This window comes from Calidris pugnax, unplaced genomic scaffold, assembly GCF_001431845.1.
Source record: "Calidris pugnax isolate Ruff unplaced genomic scaffold, ASM143184v1 scaffold29, whole genome shotgun sequence".
Taxonomy (NCBI): Eukaryota; Metazoa; Chordata; class Aves; order Charadriiformes; family Scolopacidae; genus Calidris; species Calidris pugnax.
In genome coordinates, this window is record NW_015090768.1 from 2,677,115 (window position 1) to 2,697,916 (window position 20,802).

At 46.6% G+C, this 20,802-nt stretch overlaps 2 protein-coding genes across 2 annotated transcripts in view; both read right to left on the bottom strand.

Moving 5' to 3' along the window:
* The window catches only part of RAVER2 (ribonucleoprotein, PTB-binding 2), a 45,885-nt gene extending 45,691 nt beyond the window's left edge, over positions 1 to 194 (bottom strand). Inside the window, exon 1 of the mRNA XM_014937276.1 lies at positions 84 to 194. Within this exon, the coding sequence (XP_014792762.1) occupies positions 84 to 194 (111 nt within the window). The remainder of the gene's footprint in view (positions 1 to 83) is intronic.
* A 4,841-nt stretch (positions 195 to 5,035) lies between these two features.
* The window catches only part of CACHD1 (cache domain containing 1), a 93,948-nt gene continuing 78,181 nt past the window's right edge, over positions 5,036 to 20,802 (bottom strand). Inside the window, exons 19-26 of the mRNA XM_014937776.1 lie at positions 15,868 to 16,028; positions 15,129 to 15,215; positions 14,420 to 14,536; positions 13,326 to 13,477; positions 12,028 to 12,189; positions 10,714 to 10,791; positions 9,776 to 9,877; positions 5,036 to 6,727 (exon numbers count right to left, since the gene is read on the bottom strand). Of these exons, the coding sequence (XP_014793262.1) occupies positions 6,489 to 6,727; positions 9,776 to 9,877; positions 10,714 to 10,791; positions 12,028 to 12,189; positions 13,326 to 13,477; positions 14,420 to 14,536; positions 15,129 to 15,215; positions 15,868 to 16,028 (1,098 nt within the window). The 3' untranslated portion in view covers positions 5,036 to 6,488. The remainder of the gene's footprint in view (positions 6,728 to 9,775; positions 9,878 to 10,713; positions 10,792 to 12,027; positions 12,190 to 13,325; positions 13,478 to 14,419; positions 14,537 to 15,128; positions 15,216 to 15,867; positions 16,029 to 20,802) is intronic.

The window sequence follows — 20,802 nt, forward strand, 5'->3', positions numbered from 1 at the left end:
GCTTGCTCATTGTCATTTTGCTGTCTACCAGGACCCCCACATCTTTCTCTTCAGAACTTGTCTCCAGCAGATCCACGCCTAACCTGTACTGGTGCCTGACAGTTGCAGTGTAGGCAGTCAGTGACTCCCTTTGGAGACTCCAGTTCCCCCACAGCGTTAGATACGCTCCGAATCTCCACCACTTCAGGCTCCATCGCGTTCCCAGGCAGAGGATCTGTGTCTCCCAGCCTCAAAAAGCACAGCCCAAGGCACAGCAATGGGGCAGGGGCAGGGGAGCTTCGGGCTTCTCCAGGGAGATAAAGGCGGCGGCGTTCCTGCGCATGCGCTGGCGCACACACCAATTATGTCTGGCACTTGACTAACGAGGCAGGGGCCGGAGGGCTGTGCTCTTGGACTCCAGCGTCTAAATTCCACCGTAGCCTTGGCTTCAGAAACGTAAGCCCTCCTCTGGGCCAAGGTCCTCCCGTGACTCAGTTCAGAGCACATAAAGTAGAGAAAATAATTACCTCTCATCACGTAGAAGTGCTGCAAATAAGTAATACGAAATGCTTTATGGCACTTCTATTGCTTTTTCGTAGTTGGGGACCGTGGCAAAAGGGGAATTGTACAGCAAAACAACCCCACAGTTACCAAAGAAACTGCTGGAGGAATTAATATTCCAAACATCGCTGGAAGCGTAGTGCAGGCTCCTTTGAAAATCCCTGCCATAGCTGGGATTCTCTTTTAAAAACAAATGAAATGGGTAGCTAAGGGCTGGGAACACTGCAAATTCATCTCTGCACTCGCGTACAGCCGTGTGGATTACCTGCACTCTCTTAACTCGATCCAGCTCTTCTGCATCCTATTTTCCCCCCCCTTTTCCGTATTTGCTGCCAGCTCACTACCATAACTTGTACTCTGACAAATCGACTTTCTATCCTCATCACTGTTTCTGGGTCACTTTACAGAAGAAAGCCTCTGAAAGCTGCAGACCTCATTTTGCCCAGTTATAGTCACAACCGCCACAGCGCACGTGAACATCTCAATTCTCATCTGTCTTCTCTCTCACTGCCAAGCACAAGGGGAAAGAGAGTATTTCATGGCTTAAGTGGCCTTATAAAATGCTCACGGGCAAGTTGTAACATACTCTTCTTTCCAAATCACATTTTTTATCAAGGCAATAACGTAAACATATTAAAAAATTGTCTCGATTAATTTTCGAGCAGTATATTCTGAACTTGTAAATGGCTTCTGTCTCTGGGCAGAGCAGCTGGAGAACCTGCTCGTTACGTACAGGAAAAAAAATCAATGCACTTCACAGCTCTCAAATACCGAAAGCACCGAGTCAATTTAAGGTTAGGAAACAACAAACCAAAGGCAACGCTCACTTTCATTTCAGAAGAACTTGTTCTGCAAGAACGACAGAAGACCTACAGGAGATTAATATAACTAAGTTTCAAAAATGAAACAAGTGGAAAACTAATGGCCATAAAATCTCACAATTATAGGTAAGGATACGGGGTAGGAGTCCAAGCCAGGCAGCAAACTGCTGCTTTTATGATCCTGCTCCTCGGTCAAGGCAGTAAAATAATCCCGGGGAGGGAAGGCCACGGCAGCAACACCTGCAATAAAAACAGGAGAGCTGTCCTGCAGTTTCTTAGAAACCTCGATTACATCCAGGTTCCCTGCTCTATTTATCAGGGTTTTGTTTTAAATGAACAACAGGATTGTCACCAGCATTATTTATTCCTGCTGGGCCAAGGTCAGCCGTCAGCATTTGAGGCTGGGATTTGGCACATCTCTTTAGCCCTGTTTTTCCCATAATTATTCCTTAATAGCAAAAGCTTTGGCTCTTCTCATTACTTCTAGTATAAGCAAGGTTGTCCAGACCCCACGGAACAGAACAGTTTGTGCATCCTGGAACAAAAGGGATGAAGCAGCAGCGAGGTGCTGCTCTAGGAAAACTGTTAAAAGTTTTTAAAGGTAAAAGTTGCTGTGACTTTCTGACAGCTGCTCAAAGAGAAGTGTAAGGTAAAAGTTTTTAAAGGTAAAAATTGCTGTGACTTTCTGACAGCTGCTCAAAGAGAAGTGTAACACAGGTATTTCTGGCAGGGCTGCAAGAGAGAACACTACAAGCAGCTTCTGCCTGGTGTGTAATTCTAAGAACAAAAAAATCCACTGAAAACAGCACTGCAGTCAAGAAAGTCATTAGTATCACTGCATTTCTGATACATTTCGGACAAAAATTTATTTGTCCCGCTATGAAAAAGTAGTACAGGATATGCCAGGGTGGGTTAATGAATGCATACATACCTGTGTTTAACACTGCTGTTTAATTAAAGCTGGAATTAATGATGTGCTCCTCACTGCAGACATGCTCCAGAGCCTTATCTGGTGTAAATTAACGAGAAGTGTAACACAGGTATTTCTGGCAGGGCTGCAAGAGAGAACACTACAAGCAGCTTCTGCCTGGTGTGTAATTCTAAGAACAAAAAAATCCACTGAAAACAGCACTGCAGTCAAGAAAGTCATTAGTATCACTGCATTTCTGATACATTTCGGACAAAAATTTATTTGTCCCGCTATGAAAAAGTAGTACAGGATATGCCAGGGTGGGTTAATGAATGTATACATACCTGTGTTTAACACTGCCGTTTAATTAAAGCTGGAATTAATGACGTGCTCCGCGCTGCAGACGTGCTCCAGAGCCTTATCTGGTGTAAATTAACCTCAGGGCCTGAGCGGGCGAGTGCGGATGAAGCCGAAGGTGTGCTTTTCTTTACTTCTGTTTGTATTATTTTATAAGCAAGGAAACTCTTTTAATGTTGCTTGACATAAAAACCCCCTACAACTGGGGAGCAAATACTCGAGTTAAGGAACTTCTGCTGCATAAGGACCCCCTACAACTGGGGAGCAAATAACTCCTCGAGTTAAGGAACTTCTGCTGCATAAGGAGCTTCCTTCGTACCTCCGCAGACGGGCAAAATACCATTTAAATTCCGCTTTACAAGGCAGTGACTTCCAGAGCTGCTTTTGTCCTGGGGGAACAGCTTCTGGCTGAATTCCAGCTTCTCCTTTACACACCTCAGCGCCTGAGCGGGCAAGTGCGGATGAAGCCGAAGGTGTGCTTTTCTTTACTTCTGTTTGTATTATTTTATAAGCAAGGAAACTCTTTTAATGTTGCTTGACATAAAACCCCCTACAACTGGGGAGCAAATAACTCCTCGAGTTAAGGAACTTCTGCTGCATAAGGAGCTTCCTTCGTACCTCCGCAGACGGGCAAAATACCATTTAAATTCCGCTTTACAAGGCAGTGACTTCCAGAGCGGCTTTTGTCCTGGGGGAACAGCTTCTGGCTGAATTCCAGCTTCTCCTTTACACTCCTGGATTTGAACAAGTCAAGTCCTCACCAGAACTTCAAATCTCATTTACCTCTGAATTTCAGCGAGAACGCCTTCACGAGTTCAAGGAAATCAACAAAGCACCTTGTTAATGTTTTGCACAAACCGTTATTAAACCTTACAGACAGTTGAACATATTAAAAACTATCTTCCCTTCATACTTAAAAATTCTGCTTCTTGGAGGGGCACGTTGATCTTTAGTCTAGCAATAATATTAAGATATAATAATATTAAGATGCATTTTCTTCTACAGGCAAACCTGACAAAACAGCCCGTTTGTCCGTTACCCAACAACCAGCATTATTTTGGATTCAAAATTACAATTTCTAGCAAGTTGGGCCTAGAAAAGGACACACAAACCATTACAAGGCAGCAGAGTCATCCCTTTGAGAACATAAAGCAGCACTTCATGGATTTCTACAGGCGTCTGGTCACCAACACCCACCCCCCAGCCCATTCCTACCCCAATGAGCCTTATCTGGTGTAAATTAACCTCAGGGCCTGAGCGGGCGAGTGCGGATGAAGCCGAAGGTGTGCTTTTCTTTACTTCTGTTTGTATTATTTTATAAGCAAGGAAACTCTTTTAATGTTGCTTGACATAAAAACCCCCTACAACTGGGGAGCAAATACTCGAGTTAAGGAACTTCTGCTGCATAAGGAGCTTCCTTCGTACCTCCGCAGACGGGCAAAATACCATTTAAATTCCGCTTTACAAGGCAGTGACTTCCAGAGCGGCTTTTGTCCTGGGGGAACAGCTTCTGGCTGAATTCCAGCTTCTCCTTTACACTCCTGGATTTGAACAAGTCAAGTCCTCGCCAGAACTTCCAATCTCATTTACCTCTGAATTTCAGTGAGAACACCTTCACGAGTTCAAGGAAATCAACAAAGCATCATGTTAATGTTTTGCGCAAACCGTTATTAAACCTTACAGACAGTTGAACATATTAAAAACTATCTTCCCTTCATACTTAAAAATTCTGCTTCTTGGAGGGGCACGTTGATCTTTAGTCTAGCAATAATATTAAGATATAATAATATTAAGATGCATTTTCTTCTACAGGCAAACCTGACAAAACAGCCCGTTTGTCCGTTACCCAACAACCAGCATTATGTTGGATTCAAAATTACAATTTCTAGCAAGTTGGGCCTAGAAAAGGACACACAAACCATTACAAGGCAGCAGAGTCATCCCTTTGAGAACATAAAGCAGCACTTCATGGATTTCTACAGGCGTCTGGTCACCAACACCCACCCCCCAGCCCATTCCTACCCCAATACAGCTGAACAGCAACTCCAGTGCAACCCAGTTTCCAGTAGCACAGAATCAAAAACCCAAACGCACAGCCGAACAGCAGCTCCAGTGCAACCAGTTTCCAGTAGCACAGAATCAAAAACCCAAACGATGGGCTTTGGTGAGTCTGGGCCGTGGCTGGGCACTTCCAGAAACATTCATTTCCCACATATTGTTCAACAGGCTAACCAAAAAAGTAATAAATTTAAAACATACATCAATCCTGTTAGTTACACGTAAAATTGAGATCTTTTGAGTGCTTATAAAAACAAGAGGAATCTGACCAAATGGTTCACTCCTGTTCACTCATTCAGCCAGAAAATGAAAGGAAATTGAGACAGAATAATTTCAATCTAGCCAGTTATCCACAGAACTATACTTTATATACAGTTTATTTCACTAGAGATTTTAATTTTATACATAGTATAAAGGGGTATCCTGATATCACACATATAGTTATTTTACCGTACTGTTTAAGAACCAATTTTTTTTTACATAATCCAGTATTAAGTACCTTATTAATTAAAACAAGTGATTTTTTAAAAAAAACCTACATATAAATGGATGTTTATCATATGCACAGTGCGAGAATGTTTTTATATCATTGTAATCACAAAATGTGAAGCTAAAATACAACACTGTGATTTTAAACTAATTCATAATTGTGATGCTCCGTGTTGTAGAGAGATTGATTACTCTTTGTTTGAATTACCAAGCAATGTTAAATTCCAGACAAACAGCAGCAGCTTAAAATCATGATTTCAGAAAGAACCTTCCACAGTAGCCCAAGTTTTACAAAACACTGGTTTATCCCTACTTCTGATCTTGACAGTGTCCTAAGGAAACAGGAGAATGGCACAGATTTCATTTGGAATTATCCAGTAACTAATGCTAAATAAATTCTTTATTACTTCCACACAGGAAACCTTTAAGGATGACCGAAGAGGTAAAAGATGGAGAGGTTTATTTTTAGTAAGGGAGTACAGGATTTCTCCTCTGCAAATAGGAAGAAAATACTGTCATATAAATCAGGTTCTAATATTTACAGAAAACAATTGTGGAAAAGAAAGCATTCATACTGTAAACACGTCAGAAACGACTTCTTCATTTTCCCTTTTGCAGAGTGGGGCAGTGGATGAATATCAGCTAATAAGAACCAGATGTCTTCCTCGGAAGAACCACTTCACCAGCACAGAATAGATGTGGCAGTCGTTGAGAATTGCTAACATGTTTTCTCCCCTCCCTCCCCCTCCCAAAAGTTTCAAGTTCAATAAATAGTAGAAAAATAATCCTTTTACTTAAAAATCTTGAGATGCATTGTCCCAGGTTCCAGACAGCGACTGTCGGAGCAGTGAACTTTCTACGGGCGAAACCAACTGCAGAGAAACCACCAGCCTTTCTTTCCCCCCCTTCCCTGCCTCTGTCTGGCACTTCTTTAGCCTTCAGCCGCACAGATTTCTGCTCTTCCAGTTAAGGAAACCGAATCGTCGCTGGCTCTTTTAAGCTTTCTCTCTCTCTCCTCTTGGCTCAGCCTAACGAGGCTCCCAAAGCTCCAGCTGCTGGATAAACTCGCGTCCCCGTTTCTGGAGGTCTAACGTGCCTCCTGCTCCATTTCTCTTCAACGTTACGGCAGGTCCATTCATCAAGCACGTTTCCCTTCCCTTTCAGAGCCCACCTTAACGTTTATAAAAACCTTACACAGTTTACTCAGGAAGTGAGTTAAATCTGGTGAAGAGCACGGAAGCCGAGCTGCCCGTGGCTGCGTGGATCCTCATCCCCCCCCTCGTTACGGTTCCCCTCGTCGTCGGCGTCGCTCGTTAGCACTCGGCGTCCACAGTGTGTACCGTGACCGCAGCCTGCAAGTGGTGGCTGTGGTGGAGCGTGGGGTGGTGCAACCGGTAGTGGTGGAACTTGTGACTCAAGAGGGCAGCCGTCTGGGGCGGCGTGTCCAGGTCCAAGTCTTCGTCGTGGTTGCCAACGTCCACGCCGGCCGACAGCGGGTCGTTGTTGCAGGGAGGGTTCTCGCTGTCTTCCTGAGGGCTCATGGTGCTGTAGCCTGGAAAAGGAATTGGCGGGGCCAGCAATTAAAAGCCAGGCTAAAAAAGGTCAGTCGGCGCCGGCTGCCGCGCTCGTCAGGCAATCAGAGGCAGCCCGTGCTTCACGGAGAATAAAACAATTAGTTTAATTAATAGAAAAAGGAAAAAAATAACCCAAACAAACGCATCCTTCTCCTGCAGGCTCCTAACGGATCCCTTTCCGTGTCATCACCTTTGTTTATAAACTTTGGGGACATATGGTCTGTGCCACCTTAAGTAGTAAAAACCAACCGTGCCATCAACAGCTTGGAATTGCTCACGCTGATTTGAAAAACAAAACGTAACAGAATTTGTCTTGGCAGTTGTATCTTTTAAGATATTACTTAGACTCCTACAGAGAGAAGAAAGAGGTGGGATCCACCGTGACCTCTATTCCCATCAAACCGCACCTTTCCCGGGAAGGATCACCAGCTGCTCTATTTGGAAGCAGGAAAACTTCTCACATCATCTTGTACAATCACAGTATTCTCTTTTTAAGGGGAAGAGAGCACTTTTCACCCGTGAGAGTCTATTTCCAACCCCCAAACACATGGTTTTAATGCGGGTGAGATTTCCATACAGTTAAATCTATTGAATCCACCTGGATTTGTTTCACACAGCAGGTCCGTTAAGCCAAACAGCCCTGACACTTCCACAGGGCAATTAACTGAAATATCTGCTACTGCACTCTGAGAAGTTAAAAACAAACCCCAGAGTGGCTGTCTATAGGAGTAAGGAGACACTGCATTCTCCGGGATATCCGAAGGAAATGATGTCACTAGAAAGCCAGCTAACAGCTAAACCCTCGCTGGAGCAGATGGGGCTTCCTCGGGGAGGATGCTGTCTCTACAACTCCCTGAAAGGAGGGGGTAGAGAGATGGGGGTCGGTCTCTTCTCTCAAGTCACAGGCGACAGGACAAGAGGAAATGGCCTCAAGTTGCCCCAGGGGAGGTTCAGGCTGGATATTAGGAAAAATTTTTACACTGAAAGGGTTCTCAGCCATTGGAATGGGCTGCCCAGGGAGGTGGTTGAGGCCCCATCCCTGGAGGTGTTCAAAAGACAGGTTGATGTAGTGCTGGGAGCTATGGGTTAGCAATGATGCTCCTTGTTTGTTGTATGGGTGTCTATTTTTGTCAGTGAGGTTGACGGTTGGACAAGATGATCTTTAAGGTCCCTTCCAACCTAGAAGATTCTGTGATTCTGTCTCCCAACAGGTCCCTCGGAGATCTCCTGTCCCTCTCTTTTGAAGCAGGTGCCGGTAGTTACCCACGAGGTTTGGATTTCCCACTGAAACCAGCTGTTACCACTCAAAACCGGTTTGCGGCGCAAACAAAACCACCTCAGTGTTTCTAAATGCAAAACACGCCAACAAAAATTTAAAAGGAAAAAGATCTTGCTTTAATTAGAAAAATAATCCGTCTCAGAACCCTTTGGCTGAGAGCTGAAAAGTGCTTCTCTGAGCATCTCAGTCGGGTTTTCAGCTTGAGACACCTAAAAGAAGTGTGTTAAAAATACGAGGCCGAGTCCCCGCAGCTGGGTCTCATTCCCCATGCTCTGAGTCACGGCCTGTAGCTGGCAGAGGGGACCTGGGGAAGACACGACTGGGCAGCCCTTTGAAGACGATGGAATTACAGAAACTATAAATAGGAGCCCACGTTTCAGAAATAGGTAGACAGTTCCCCTGACGTGGGGACTGGGAAGGACGTGGAAAGATGGGAAGGATTTGCTGGGACGACAAGAAATGGAGCAAAAAGAGCATTAGCTGGAGCAAATCTGCCTCGGCACAGGTCATCCGGCCCCAAATCCAGGGTAATTCCTCCTCCAGCAAGATTGGCTCTGGGGCATCTGTTCATCCACGTTGGGAGGCTTGGGCCTTCAGATTGCCCGTCCCTCAGCAATTCCATTAGTGCAACCACCCTCTTAAGAATTGAACCTGTCTGCTCCAACACCCCCAGCCACCACGTCACACGTCTGTGACAATGGGGACAGACTGCCTTCTCTAACCCTCCTCTTCATTTCTACTAAGCCTCAGCAGCAAGACACCCTTCAAGAGTGAAGATGACTCAGTCTCGGGGCATGAGGGACATATCACAGTTCCCCAGACCTAAACAGGGTTGAAGTGTGTGTGGGGCAAACTGAACACCCCTCATTGCTGTACACGTACACAGGTGATGCTGTCATTACTCTCATAAAGGTGACACAGATGTCCTCTGCAGTGGTGGTACGGACTGAACGTCCACCAGAAAGGCTAAGGAGGCACCTGACTCTTGGTCTCTAAATCCGTGCTTACCCTACCCCAGCAAATGCAGGTGGCCAGCACGTGTTGTTAGAATTTTATCCAAGATGTGCATGTCCCATCAAAGAGATGAACAGTCGAGATGCTGACTTGACTGCAAGGGACTTCATTTCTGTCGTTAAATAGGAGAGGTCCGTTATCTCAATGGGTAGGTTTAGACTAAACATTAGGAAGGAATTTTTCACAGAAAGAGTGGTTGGGTATTGGAACAGGCTGCCCAGGGAGGGGGTTGAGTCACCATCCCTGGACATGTTTAAGGGTCGTTTAGATGGGGTACTGAGGGATATGGTGTAGGGGAGAACTTTGTAGAGTAGGGTAGATGGTTGGACTTGATGATCCCAAGGGTCTCTTCCAACCTGAACGATTCTATGATTCTATGATTCAACTGAACATACAGATTATTCAGGTTGGTGATGGAAAAAGTGTGGCCAACGTCGTGCCGTTTCCGTCGGTCTGAATTCTGCTCCCACAGTGAAGCTGGCAGAACCCCAAAGCAGCCAGGGGGAGCAGGGCCTTCAGCTCTGCTCTACAACCCCTCTGAGAAAACCAGCTCCTCGCTGGGCACCACCAGCTGACAAGTGTCAGAACTCCTCAAGCGCAACGCAACAAGGAGCAAAGGTTTTTTGGTTTGGTTTGATGGTGGCAGCTTTATCTGCAAGGGACCAGCCTTCTGAAGGAAACCCAGGAACCACAATCATTAACCCGTGGCCAGGGCAGGGGTTCAAGGTCTTACCGTGGTCGCTCTCCGTTCCCGATCGCCCCCAGTAGCGGCGCCTGCGTTCGGGGCTGTGGGCGTGACGCTCTATTACCGCTGCTATGAACCTGGTGTTACTGACTGGGGGACAGAGAGAGAGAAACAGAACAGGTTTTAAAAACAGGTCTTCTACTGAATTGTATCAGTGGGAGAAATCGGGCCCAGGGGAACAGGGGAACAGGCTTTCTGCAAACTAATTCTTCTCAAAGAAGATTCTCAAGCGATGGAGGAGTAGGAGTAAGGACCTGGAGAAGCAGTAGATGCAAGCCATGAAGGTCAGATACACTTATTTTTTTAATCTTTGAGTGTTGACACTCAAATCTTGGTATTATTTTAGTTCTGGTTTGGCGAGGAGCCAGAGGCAGGGATATGCTGTGATTCTGGAGCCCTCCCAGCGTTGAGGTGCCCGGGCTCATCTTACAGCACAGCAGTGTGACGTGCAAAATGCGGCTTTTACTGAACAGCAAAGAAGCCCAGGCATCCCAAATCAATGCAAATTAAGATTTACTGCTGCATTTGGTGAACGTTCATGCCAGGCTTGGCCTCTGCTTTCCAAGGCTGAAGGAAGGGAGGAGTTTTCCATACCCTGTGCTGTCACAAGTGCAATTTTTTAGCTGATCAGAGCTATTTCTGGCAGTGGTTATGATGAGGGGAGGGGGAGGAGGAGAGGGGGGCATAAGGGCCAAACCTCCTCCACACATAATCAAGATTAATCTTCTAGAAGTAAAAAAATGTCATTTTTCAGCATGAGACTAAAGGTGCACTGGGTAAGTTAAAAATTGTTCTGTCATTTTCTGCTGCTAATCAGCACAGGGGTTCCTCCTGTATTTTTTAATTCTAGCACATTAAGGAAACAAATAGCTCATTTACTCCTAATCTAAGGTATTTTTTTTACAGCAAAGTGATTTGGTACTTACTGATGCCTCTGTCTTCGTGGCTGTCGTCGTCTCTCTCGTCCCTATCATTTTCCAGGTTCGACATACGCACTGACATTTCTACACACCATTACAAACAGAAAAAGGCAACTGTTAAGAGAAAAATTTTGGATCATCTTACTAACGGCTGTCACCCTGGGAAGATTGTGGAAGCACTTTTTGTTGCTGTGTGAGGAGATCTGAGGTCTGAGCTCGGTGTGCTCTTTGTCCAAGAGAGATGGGGACAGGAATTCTAGGAATATGATACACCCCACCTCCCCCTGGCAAGGAACGGGCTTTCAAGTTTTGAAGACACTGAACTGATTCAAAATAGAGCCAGGTTGTAATCAAATATGGAGGTAATTAGCCCTGATCGTACTTCTCCCATCTTTCTACCAGTATCCCTTCTCCCAAACACAGTTTGGTCTCAGATTTCAGCGGTTTTATCTGATATTCCATGAACACGTGACATGGAACACAAGTGAAAAAAGAGGTGTCCCAAACAGCCCAAGCAGAAAGGGTGTGAAAACCCAAAAAACTCCACTCTTGGGCAGAAATAACCACACGCAAGCGACGTGCTGTGACAAGGGCCAGAAAGCTGTGACGCTGGGCTTATCGCTTTAGCTCTAGAAAAAGTGTAATTTCAGTTTCCTGACAAAAACTGCATGTTCTGGGGCAGTCTCCTCGGGCAGCAGCAAGTCTGGCTGCACCCAGGAGAGGGCAGCAATACACAAGCACCATGGCCCAGACCTGGCTTTTACAAGGGTCGTTAAAAAGGAAGTTAAATGAGGTGAAGCACTGAAACAAAAACAAGGAAGGAGGGTTTGGGGGTTTGTTTTTGGTTGGTTGGTTTGGTTTTGTAGAGTTTTTTTGGGAGGGGCTTTTGGGTTTTTAATTCCCACCCTACTATTTCTCTCTCCAGAGTTATGAGCTCACCCTGGGCAGCCAAAGGTGACATGTGCTGGTGACTCCTGCGATGGATCTGGTGGCGATAGGCGTACACTGCCAGGACGAGCACCATGATGCAGCCCATAATGCCTCCGGCCACTGGGCCCACCGGTGCACTTTTGATCATGTTCAGAGTGATCACCTCATCTCCTAAATCAAAAGGCACAAAACAGGAAAAAAAAAAACCGTTGTTTTTGGTTGGTTGGTTTGGTTTTGTGGAGTTTTTCTGGGGGGGGGCTTTTGGGTTTTTAATTCCCACCCTACTTTGTTTTTGGTTGGTTGGTTTGGTTTTGTAGAGTTTTTTTGGGAGGGGCTTTTGGGTTTTTAATTCCCACCCTACTATTTCTCTCTCCAGAGTTATGAGCTCACCCTGGGCAGCCAAAGGTGACATGTGCTGGTGACTCCTGCGATGGATCTGGTGGCGATAGGCGTACACTGCCAGGACGAGCACCATGATGCAGCCCATAATGCCTCCGGCCACTGGGCCCACCGGTGCACTTTTGATCATGTTCAGAGTGATCACCTCATCTCCTAAATCAAAAGGCACAAAACAGGAAAAAAAAAAACCAACCCGTAAATTCTCTTCAGAAAGGTTTAAATCAGCATATCCTAAGTTTAGAGAAGATCTTGAAGGCTTTTAAGTGTTGAAGGGCTCATTGCCCTCTACAACTACCTGAAAGGAGGGTGTAGAGAGGCAGGTGTTGGCCTCTTCTCCCAAAGGACGAACGACAAGACCAGAGGAAATGGTCTGAAGTTGGGGCAGGGGAGATTTAGATTAGATATTAGAAAGAATTACTTTACTGAGAGAGTGGTCAGGCCCTGGAACAGCCTGCCCAGGGAGGTGGTGGAGTCACCATCCCTGGAGGTATTTAAGAAACGTATAGACATGGCTCTTCAGGGCATGCTCTAGTGCCCAAGGTTATTGGTTTATGGCGAGGTGTTGAGTGTGGGGTTTAGTTGGTGGGTGCGGTGTTTTTCGTGGGCGTTTGGTGTGGTGTGTTTTGTATTTGTTTGGTGTTTTGTTTTATTTTTGTTTTGTTTTGTTTTTGTTTTGTTTTTGTTTTGTTTTTGTTTTGTTTTTGTTTTGTTTTTGTTTTGTTTTTGTTTTGTTTTTGTGGTTGGACTCGATGATCTCAGAGGTCCCTTCCAACCACTAAGATTCTGTGATTCTGTGTTTAAGTGCCCACACACAGGACAGCGCATTTTAAATAAGAGAAGCAACTCAGAGAGGGCACATCTTAAAGATGGGAATGTATAGCTGGGCCACACATCAATACTTTCAAAAATGTGATACCCACAACAAGCCTGATGCTATTTCTTTAAGACTTAGTGCACTATTTCTGCTAATTTACCTCCAGCGTAAGAGATCAACACGTGCTGTGAAGGATGCTCTGGCACTGAGTGCAGGTTATCCAGCACATCAGTTCACTCAGCATCCCATCAGAACAGCAGAGTTACCTATTGCTCCCAAGTCATCCACGTAGGGGCTCTTGGCTCCCACGATGCCACCGAAGCATTCCTTCTGAGGGGCACAGTAGGACTTATCCAGATGGGTCTTCCCGTCGCTGTCTACCATACACCACTCGCAGTCCAACACTCCAAAGCAATCCCTGAAAATCCAAACCCACACAAGACCATGTTTCATCCCATCAGAACAGCAGAGTTACCTATTGCTCCCAAGTCATCCACGTAGGGGCTCTTGGCTCCCACGATGCCACCGAAGCATTCCTTCTGAGGGGCACAGTAGGACTTATCCAGATGGGTCTTCCCGTCGCTGTCTACCATACACCACTCGCAGTCCAACACTCCAAAGCAATCCCTGAAAATCCAAACCCACACAAGACCGTGTTTACTTTCAAGCTCAACACTTCCCCTTTGGCTCAGCTCAGTCTTATTGCAGAACCACGAGACAGAGGGAAGCCAAAATCATCCCTAAACCCTCGCACAGAGAAGGTTTGGCCACAAAAACCTTCTCATTAAAGTACCACGAGGGAACTTATATGGGGCAGCTGCAAGTTCAGCAAGCACACATCTTCCAAGTCTCTTTGCTTTGGTTTTTGCCTCCATCCCTCAGCCCAAACAAAGGGAGAACTTCCTACTTCTAACTCCTCCAATAAGCATCTCTCAGTCCGACTCCAGTTCCACCCTCCTTCTGCAATCCTTTGGGAGATGGAAGAAAGGATTTGGAAAGTCTGGTCTGAGCACAATGTGTTCTAGCAGTCTCAGTCCCCTGGAGACCGCTCCTAACGAGCAAAAACTAAATAAGCCCTTGAGCTCCTCTACATAATGCCAGGAGTAGAGCAGAGAAGCAGGAAACTGGGAGCTGACGGGCAGCTCCCATCTCCAACGGGCTCCAAAGGCACCACCACGACCGTACTGTGTACTTTCTGTCAACCCTTTCATCCACACCTCCCTCCAGAAGGCAGACAAACCCCAGGGCACTAGCCGTTTGGCCAAGAGGAAGAATTCCTTCTCCTTTCAACACCAAATCTTCCACTTGCACAACCCTCGGTCCTCAGAGTCACAAAGTGTGACGGGGAAGCCATTTCTTTGCTGTTAATGGTGTAAAGTGACTCAAACAGGAACAGTGACAGTGTCTTCTCCTTCTGCACTGCAGCCTGATGTCATCACTGCTGTGTGCTGGAACACCTCATTCTGGCATCATACTGCCTTTTTCTTGCAAACATGCAAGGAGGGGCTATCTCCACTTAATTATTTCAAGAACACGGTGTATTTAGAGGGACGGAGGACACCACTTTACCCGCTCTCGGTTCTCTGGTTGCACTGAGTGTTGATGCACTGCGGCAGCGCGTCCTGCAGGCTCGGGTCAATCGCCGTGAACGTCATTGGCTCCTGATGGACTTCACAACTTGGATTCCTAAATCGGGGCAAAAAAAAGCCTTATAGAAGCAGTCAGAGCACAATCACTGAGAAACATCACGATCAAGGGACTGGAGCATCTCTCTGCTGAGGAAAGGCTGAGAGCTCTGGGGCTGTTCAGCTGGAGAAGAGCAGACAGAGGGGCGGGTGGCAAGAGGATGGGGTCAAGCTCTTTTCAGTGATGCCTGGTGACAGGACAAGGGGAAATGGGCACAAACTGGAACACAGCAAATTCCATCTCAACATGAGGAAAAACTTCTTTCCTGTGAGGGTGGCAGAGCCCTGGAAGAGGCTGCTCAGTGAGGTGGTGGAGTCTCCTTCTCTGGAGACATTCAAACCCTGCCTGGACACGTTCCTGTGGGACCTGCTCTGGGTGGACCTGCTCTGGCAGGGGGTTGGAGGAGATGATCTCCAGAGGTCCCTTCCAACCTCTACCATTCTGTGATTCCTTTTTACCTATTACAAATCATCTGCTAAACTACACTAAAAATACTGTCTGTTCTCTCCAATATCACCTGTAATTTAGCATAAACAATTAGGTAATTGAGTTAACTTCTGTCCTTGTTCCATCAGAGGAGGTGGGATCTCACCTGCTCTCGGCGTTGGTGAGGTTGCCGGTGCATTCATTCACCTCCAGGGGGCACTCGCAAGGGCACTCACATTCGTTCTGTTCCATCCTGCGGGGGCAGAAAAGGCAGAAAAAATGAGAATTGGGGGATGGTGGGGTGATTTCAGCCCCACAGTGTGGCTCCACAACCGAGAAGGACGTTCAGAAACCTTCCTCCCTCCCCTGGCAGCACTGGGATTGCTCTATTCTGCAACGTGAGGACAACGTAGTAAGGGAGCCTGAAATTTAAGCCCCGAAGTTTAAAAAGGAGACAACCCCTGGAGAAGTCTCGGATCTAGATGCAAGGATCCTTCTTGCCAGTGCAACAAACACCTAACGATGCTGGTGGAGGCAAAATTTGCAATTATCAGGATCCCCTCAATGAAAAACTACGTCAATCCACATAAAATCGAGGGTTTGTGAGAACAAAGGGCCTGATCCACTGATAGCTGTCCCCGAGAAACTTAATCTCTCATGGTCTTTTAACATTATCTACCCAAATGTGTCAAGAACAAACTACCCCGTGTATTTTTTACACTAAAAATATGGCAAAGGATTAGAGGTTTGCTAAGTCACGCTGCCTCTTACAAATAGCCCAGGTGAAGTAACTACATTGTTTTCATTGACCTTATAAAATAACCGTGTTTTTACAAACCCTGCCCCAAGAAGGGTTTATAAACTAAGCCCGGCCCAGCCCCTTGGCTCCCAACGCCCCCTCTCACCTGTGGCAGTTGAGGCAGAGCCTGTCCACCATGCTGCAGGCACAGAAGGCCAGCGAGTCGCAGGTCTCGTTGACGATCCCCACGAAGGCGTTGGTGCCCGGGATTCTCGTCAGCCTGTACTTGGAGCAGTGGCTGCCGTGCACCAGGTTTGTCAGGTCCCCCTAGGTAGAAAAACCCAACAAAGAGCGTCAAAAGTGTAGCAAGAAACACCTTGTTTTAGGGAGCTGAAGACTTTCCACTGTCCAAGGAAACCTACAAAGGCTGAGGGGAGACCTCATCACTCTCTACAACTACTTGAAAGGACACTGTAGAGAGGTTGGTGCTGGTCTCTTCTCACAGGTAATTAACGACAGAACGAGAGGGAACGGCTTCAAGCTCCAACAGGGGAGGTTTAGACTGAACATTAGGAAGGAATTTTTCACAGAGAGAGTGGTCGGGCATTGGAACAGGCTGCCCAGGGAGGGGGTGGAGTCACCGTCCCTGGATGTGTTTAAGGGACGTTTAGATGCGGTACTGAGGGACATGGTGTAGGGGAGGACTTTGTAGAGTAGGGTAGATGGTTGGACTCGATGATCCCAAGGGTCTCTTCCAACCTCAACGATTCTATGATTCTATGATTCTATGAACAGCCCCGCAGGGAGACACCACCTTCCCAAATAAAATTCTTCATCAACCTGTTGAGTTTGGTTCCTAAGGCTTGGGTGGAAAAACTACACTGAAGATAGAAAAAAATAGGATTATCTTGTAAACATCACGAGGTGTGGCAGCGGCGCTGAGCCCGATATCCCGCCGGCAGCAGGTTCCATTCCTCTCCTTCGCATCCCTCCCCACCATCCCAGTCCTCGGTGACCTCCGCAAAGAGGCTCCTCCTCCAGGGAGGCACAATCACCACTTGTTGAAAACTTCCTGGCTCACGTACCATAACAAAATATACAGGGCAGCACCGCACAGCTGGGATTTATTTAGCGGCCAGACTCATTCCTGATGCCTATTTGCATGCCACAATCTTAAGTTTTTGCCCCGTCCTACACCATTTCCTTTATGGTGATACATTTCTGATTTTGCATTTCAAGTGTGGGGAAAATCTTTCAGCCTCCCTGACATAAATCAAGGTACTCTGATGTAACTTTCAAATATTTTTTGACACTCGTTTCCCACCTTCTCCTCCCAGTAATAATTGAAAAGTATTCTATAAAGAGCAGCTTCTCCCCCAGAGGTTAACATCTGTTGAATAATTCTGCAGGGATCTTGTGGAGGGTGGATCTGCAGTGCTGCAATCAGCATTCACGGCGTGGGGAGAGACAACAGCCACAGGCTTAGACTTCTTGGCTCAAGAGGAAGCTCACACAGGTCCCTCAGAGCACCCACACCTCCAAAGGCTCCACTACGGCAAGTAATACTCTGTGAATGCCAGTTGCACCAGTAAATGCATTTATTTGGCCACCCAGCTGAAAAGTAAAGTATTACAGACCTTTGTGACCCATGCAGTAGTGACACTGGGCAGAGTTGGAACCCAGAGGCCAGGTCAGAGGATCCAAAGCAAAAAATCTACGACAACTGAGAACTTCTTTTCATGAGGCTGGATGAGACTTTGCAGACACCACCCACAGTTGCCCAACGATCACATCCATAACCCCTCCTAAGTCCACTGTCTCCTCGTGCAGTCTGTGCAGGCCAGATCACTGATTTTGTGTTTGGAGAGGGGGAACGGAGGCCAATCCGCACAGAATTCTGGCTTCCAGCCTCCTCTGCTGAGCCTGGCAAGGATTCGCCGTTCCACCCAGAGAAACCCAACCCAACCAAAGTACATTCAAAAGCAAAATAAACCAGAAAAACACACTCACCACTAAGCTGGTATTAAATTTATAAAACCGCTGAACCGTTCTGTCACTGAAGCTGTTGCAGAGGTTTTTCTTGACGAAGTTTGGGTGGTTCAGAATGTCATTTGCTACCAGGGGCTCCTACATGGAAAAAAAAAAAAAGGAGGATTTTATGTCTTTAAAATCAGACACAAACGTCAGATTCTCTACAGCCCTTCCCACTTCAGAAAAAAAGAAAAGGAAAAATGAAGAAAATTAAGAAAAGCAAGAACAAAAGGAGCCAGACCTTGTGTGTAATGTGCTGTTGCTCCACCGGCGCGTGTCCTTTGGGGTCGATGAGGGTGGGGTGTGCCACCAGGTACCCTCTGTCCTCCATGATGAAGCACCTGCCCACAACAAACAACAGGAGAGCCCCCCGTTAGCCCCCCGTTAGCCCTCCCCGGGCTTTAGAGAGATACAGCAAAATAAAACAGGATCTTAAATTTACAGCTAGAGGGAGAATTTTTCAAGGCTTCCATTTATTAAAATAACAGGGCCATTAAGCAAATTCACTGGAAAATGTCTCTGAAGAATATATCGGGTTTTTCCCTGGAGCTTTTAAATCCGTTACTGGATTTAAAGCCTGGACTATAGAGAACTGGAAAATGGAACCCATTTAAAACAGAAAGGAAAACTGATCGGTGTCTCGTCTGATCGCGGAAGATCCAGAAATAAATTAAGCATAATGAACCCAGAAAGCTTTAACAGTTTATTAATCCACTGTGCTACTAATTAAACAGAGATTTCACACTCTCATTTAACGACCTCCTGCCTTCGAATTCAATTTCACCGGGGAGATAAATCACTCCCGTTTCGCTCTCAGCCTTCCCGGCCTTTCCTCTCCCCCTTTTCAGCTCTTCCCATTCAAGTTTCCCGTGTGATCTGAGGGAATTGCTGTCGGATCCGTGCCCCTGTCTGGAAAGCAGAGCGCTGGGGGAGGTTTTAATCCCTCCTGTTTTCGGCACCTCCCGTTTCCATAGCCGCAGACAGCCGCGCTGGGGAAGGCGGAGGAGCCGGCGGCACCGGGGGGACGGCACAGCCTGCGCCGGCAGCAGGAGAATCGGTGGCCACAGAAGGGAGACGGGAGGAGGTCAACGCTCCCCGAGAGCCCAGCGGGGTGGCAGCCACGTCCCCCCGGCCTCCTGCCACTCGGGGAGGCTTTAAACTCCCCCATTCCCATGGCAGCCAGCAATGGAAAGCTCTACCGATACATCAGCTCAGGCTGGGAGAGAGCGGGGATAATTTACAGCAATCAGCACAGAGGAGAAGGGACTTTAGGTACATAATGGAGGCACAAAACTCTAAGTTGGAATTCTTTTTTTTGCTGCCTCAAACTATTTGGAGGCATATTTGGGTTTTGCATTAGAAGTTCACGTTGCGATGTTGAATACTCTCTTTTTTTTTCTTCTACAGGGAACAGGAGAACAAGTTGGCTGGTGATTTACCCCAAAACGACTGCAGAGAGAAAAAGCTTAGTGGAGATACATTGAAAAACCCCAAATGCCTCCCAGAAAGTTAGAACAGTCTCTCTTAGTACCTGTGTGCATTTACGCAAGGGCTCTGAGCATCAGATCTGGCTTCTACGTAAGAATGGTGTAACACAGAATTTAACAGTATGCTTGAAATTCCTTATTTAGGGAAGATAGAAACAAAATCAAGCATCTGATCCCATTGATTATTAATAGTTTTTTAATTAGGGGAAAAGAAATGCTAAGCCAGCAATCTTCGTTGGTTTTTTTTATACACCATAAAATATATAAAAAAACTACCCAAACCCAAACCAGAAAAGATCTGGGAGGATGACAGAAAACCACTTCCCTCCCCAAATTTAAGTTTTAAAACCAAAGAAAGAAACAACAATGCCCAAACCATGTTACCAAGTTACTCCAGATCCAACCCAGGGTGTAAAGCAGAGAACACACATTGGAAGTAACAGAATCCTACAATAAGTGAAGTTGGGAAGTACCTTGGATCACCTAATTAAAGGGGAAAAAAAAAAAAGGCTTTAGATATTAATTATGTGGAAGGAACATTTTACCTTATTTTGTTTCCTCCGTCCTGGTTACAAACTGGCAGCAGGTCCATGAGAACCTTGTAGAAGTACCGCAGGGTGAAGTCAATGCCCATCACCGCCACCGAATGGCCTGAAGACATCTGTGTGCTGGGAAGAGGGGAGGAAAAAAGGGGAAAAGGCTTTCATGGCTGTATTAATCATTAATATTTTAATTATTCGGTTCCCTGCTTGAAAGGGGGGACTGGGTTCCTTGGTGTATAAATGGCCAGCTCAAATCCACACCGAAGCTCGGTTCACCCTCTTGTGCTTAAATGAACAGTTACAGCATCTGGAGACGGGGAGAGCAGTGTCTCAACAGCGTTAGTTCTTTGCTGCAAATCCTGAAATCTCTCCACATGAACTGTGTCTCAAAGAACCAGCACGTGGAGGAGACTGGAGACAGCCCAGGACCGGATCACACCCAGGAGCCAACGCTTCTCCCTCGGCTCTTACATACGCCCCTACCACCTGCAAACACTTGGTATTTAGCAGCATAAATGAGGATTAAAAATTCCCTACCCACACAAACAAACGCAGGACATGGATCCTGCATGTCCAGCAGGAGGTTTACATTCTGCACCACTTCTCTTTGCTCAGCCCCCAGTGTCAGGAGCTGAACCTCTGCTGTGGGGACAGGCTGAGAGAGTTGGGGGGGTTCAGCCTGGAGAAGAGAAGGTTCCAGGGAGACCTTCCAGCCCCTTCCAGTCCCTCAAGAAGGGGGGCTCCAGGAAAGCTGGGGAGGGACTCTGGATGAGGGAGGGGAGCCAGAGGACAAGGAATAACAGTTTTAAACTGGAAGCGGGGAGATTTAGATTGGATATTAGGAAGAAAGTCTTCACTGTGAGGGTGGTGAGAGCCTGGCCCAGGTTGGCCAGAGAAGCTGTGGCTGCCCCATCCCTGGAGGGGTTCAAGGCCAGGTTGGAGGGGGCTTGGAGCAAACTGGGCTGGTGGGAGGTGTCCCTGCCCAGGGCAGGGGGTGGCACCGGGGGGGCTTTAAGGTCCCTTTCAGCCTAAACCATTCTA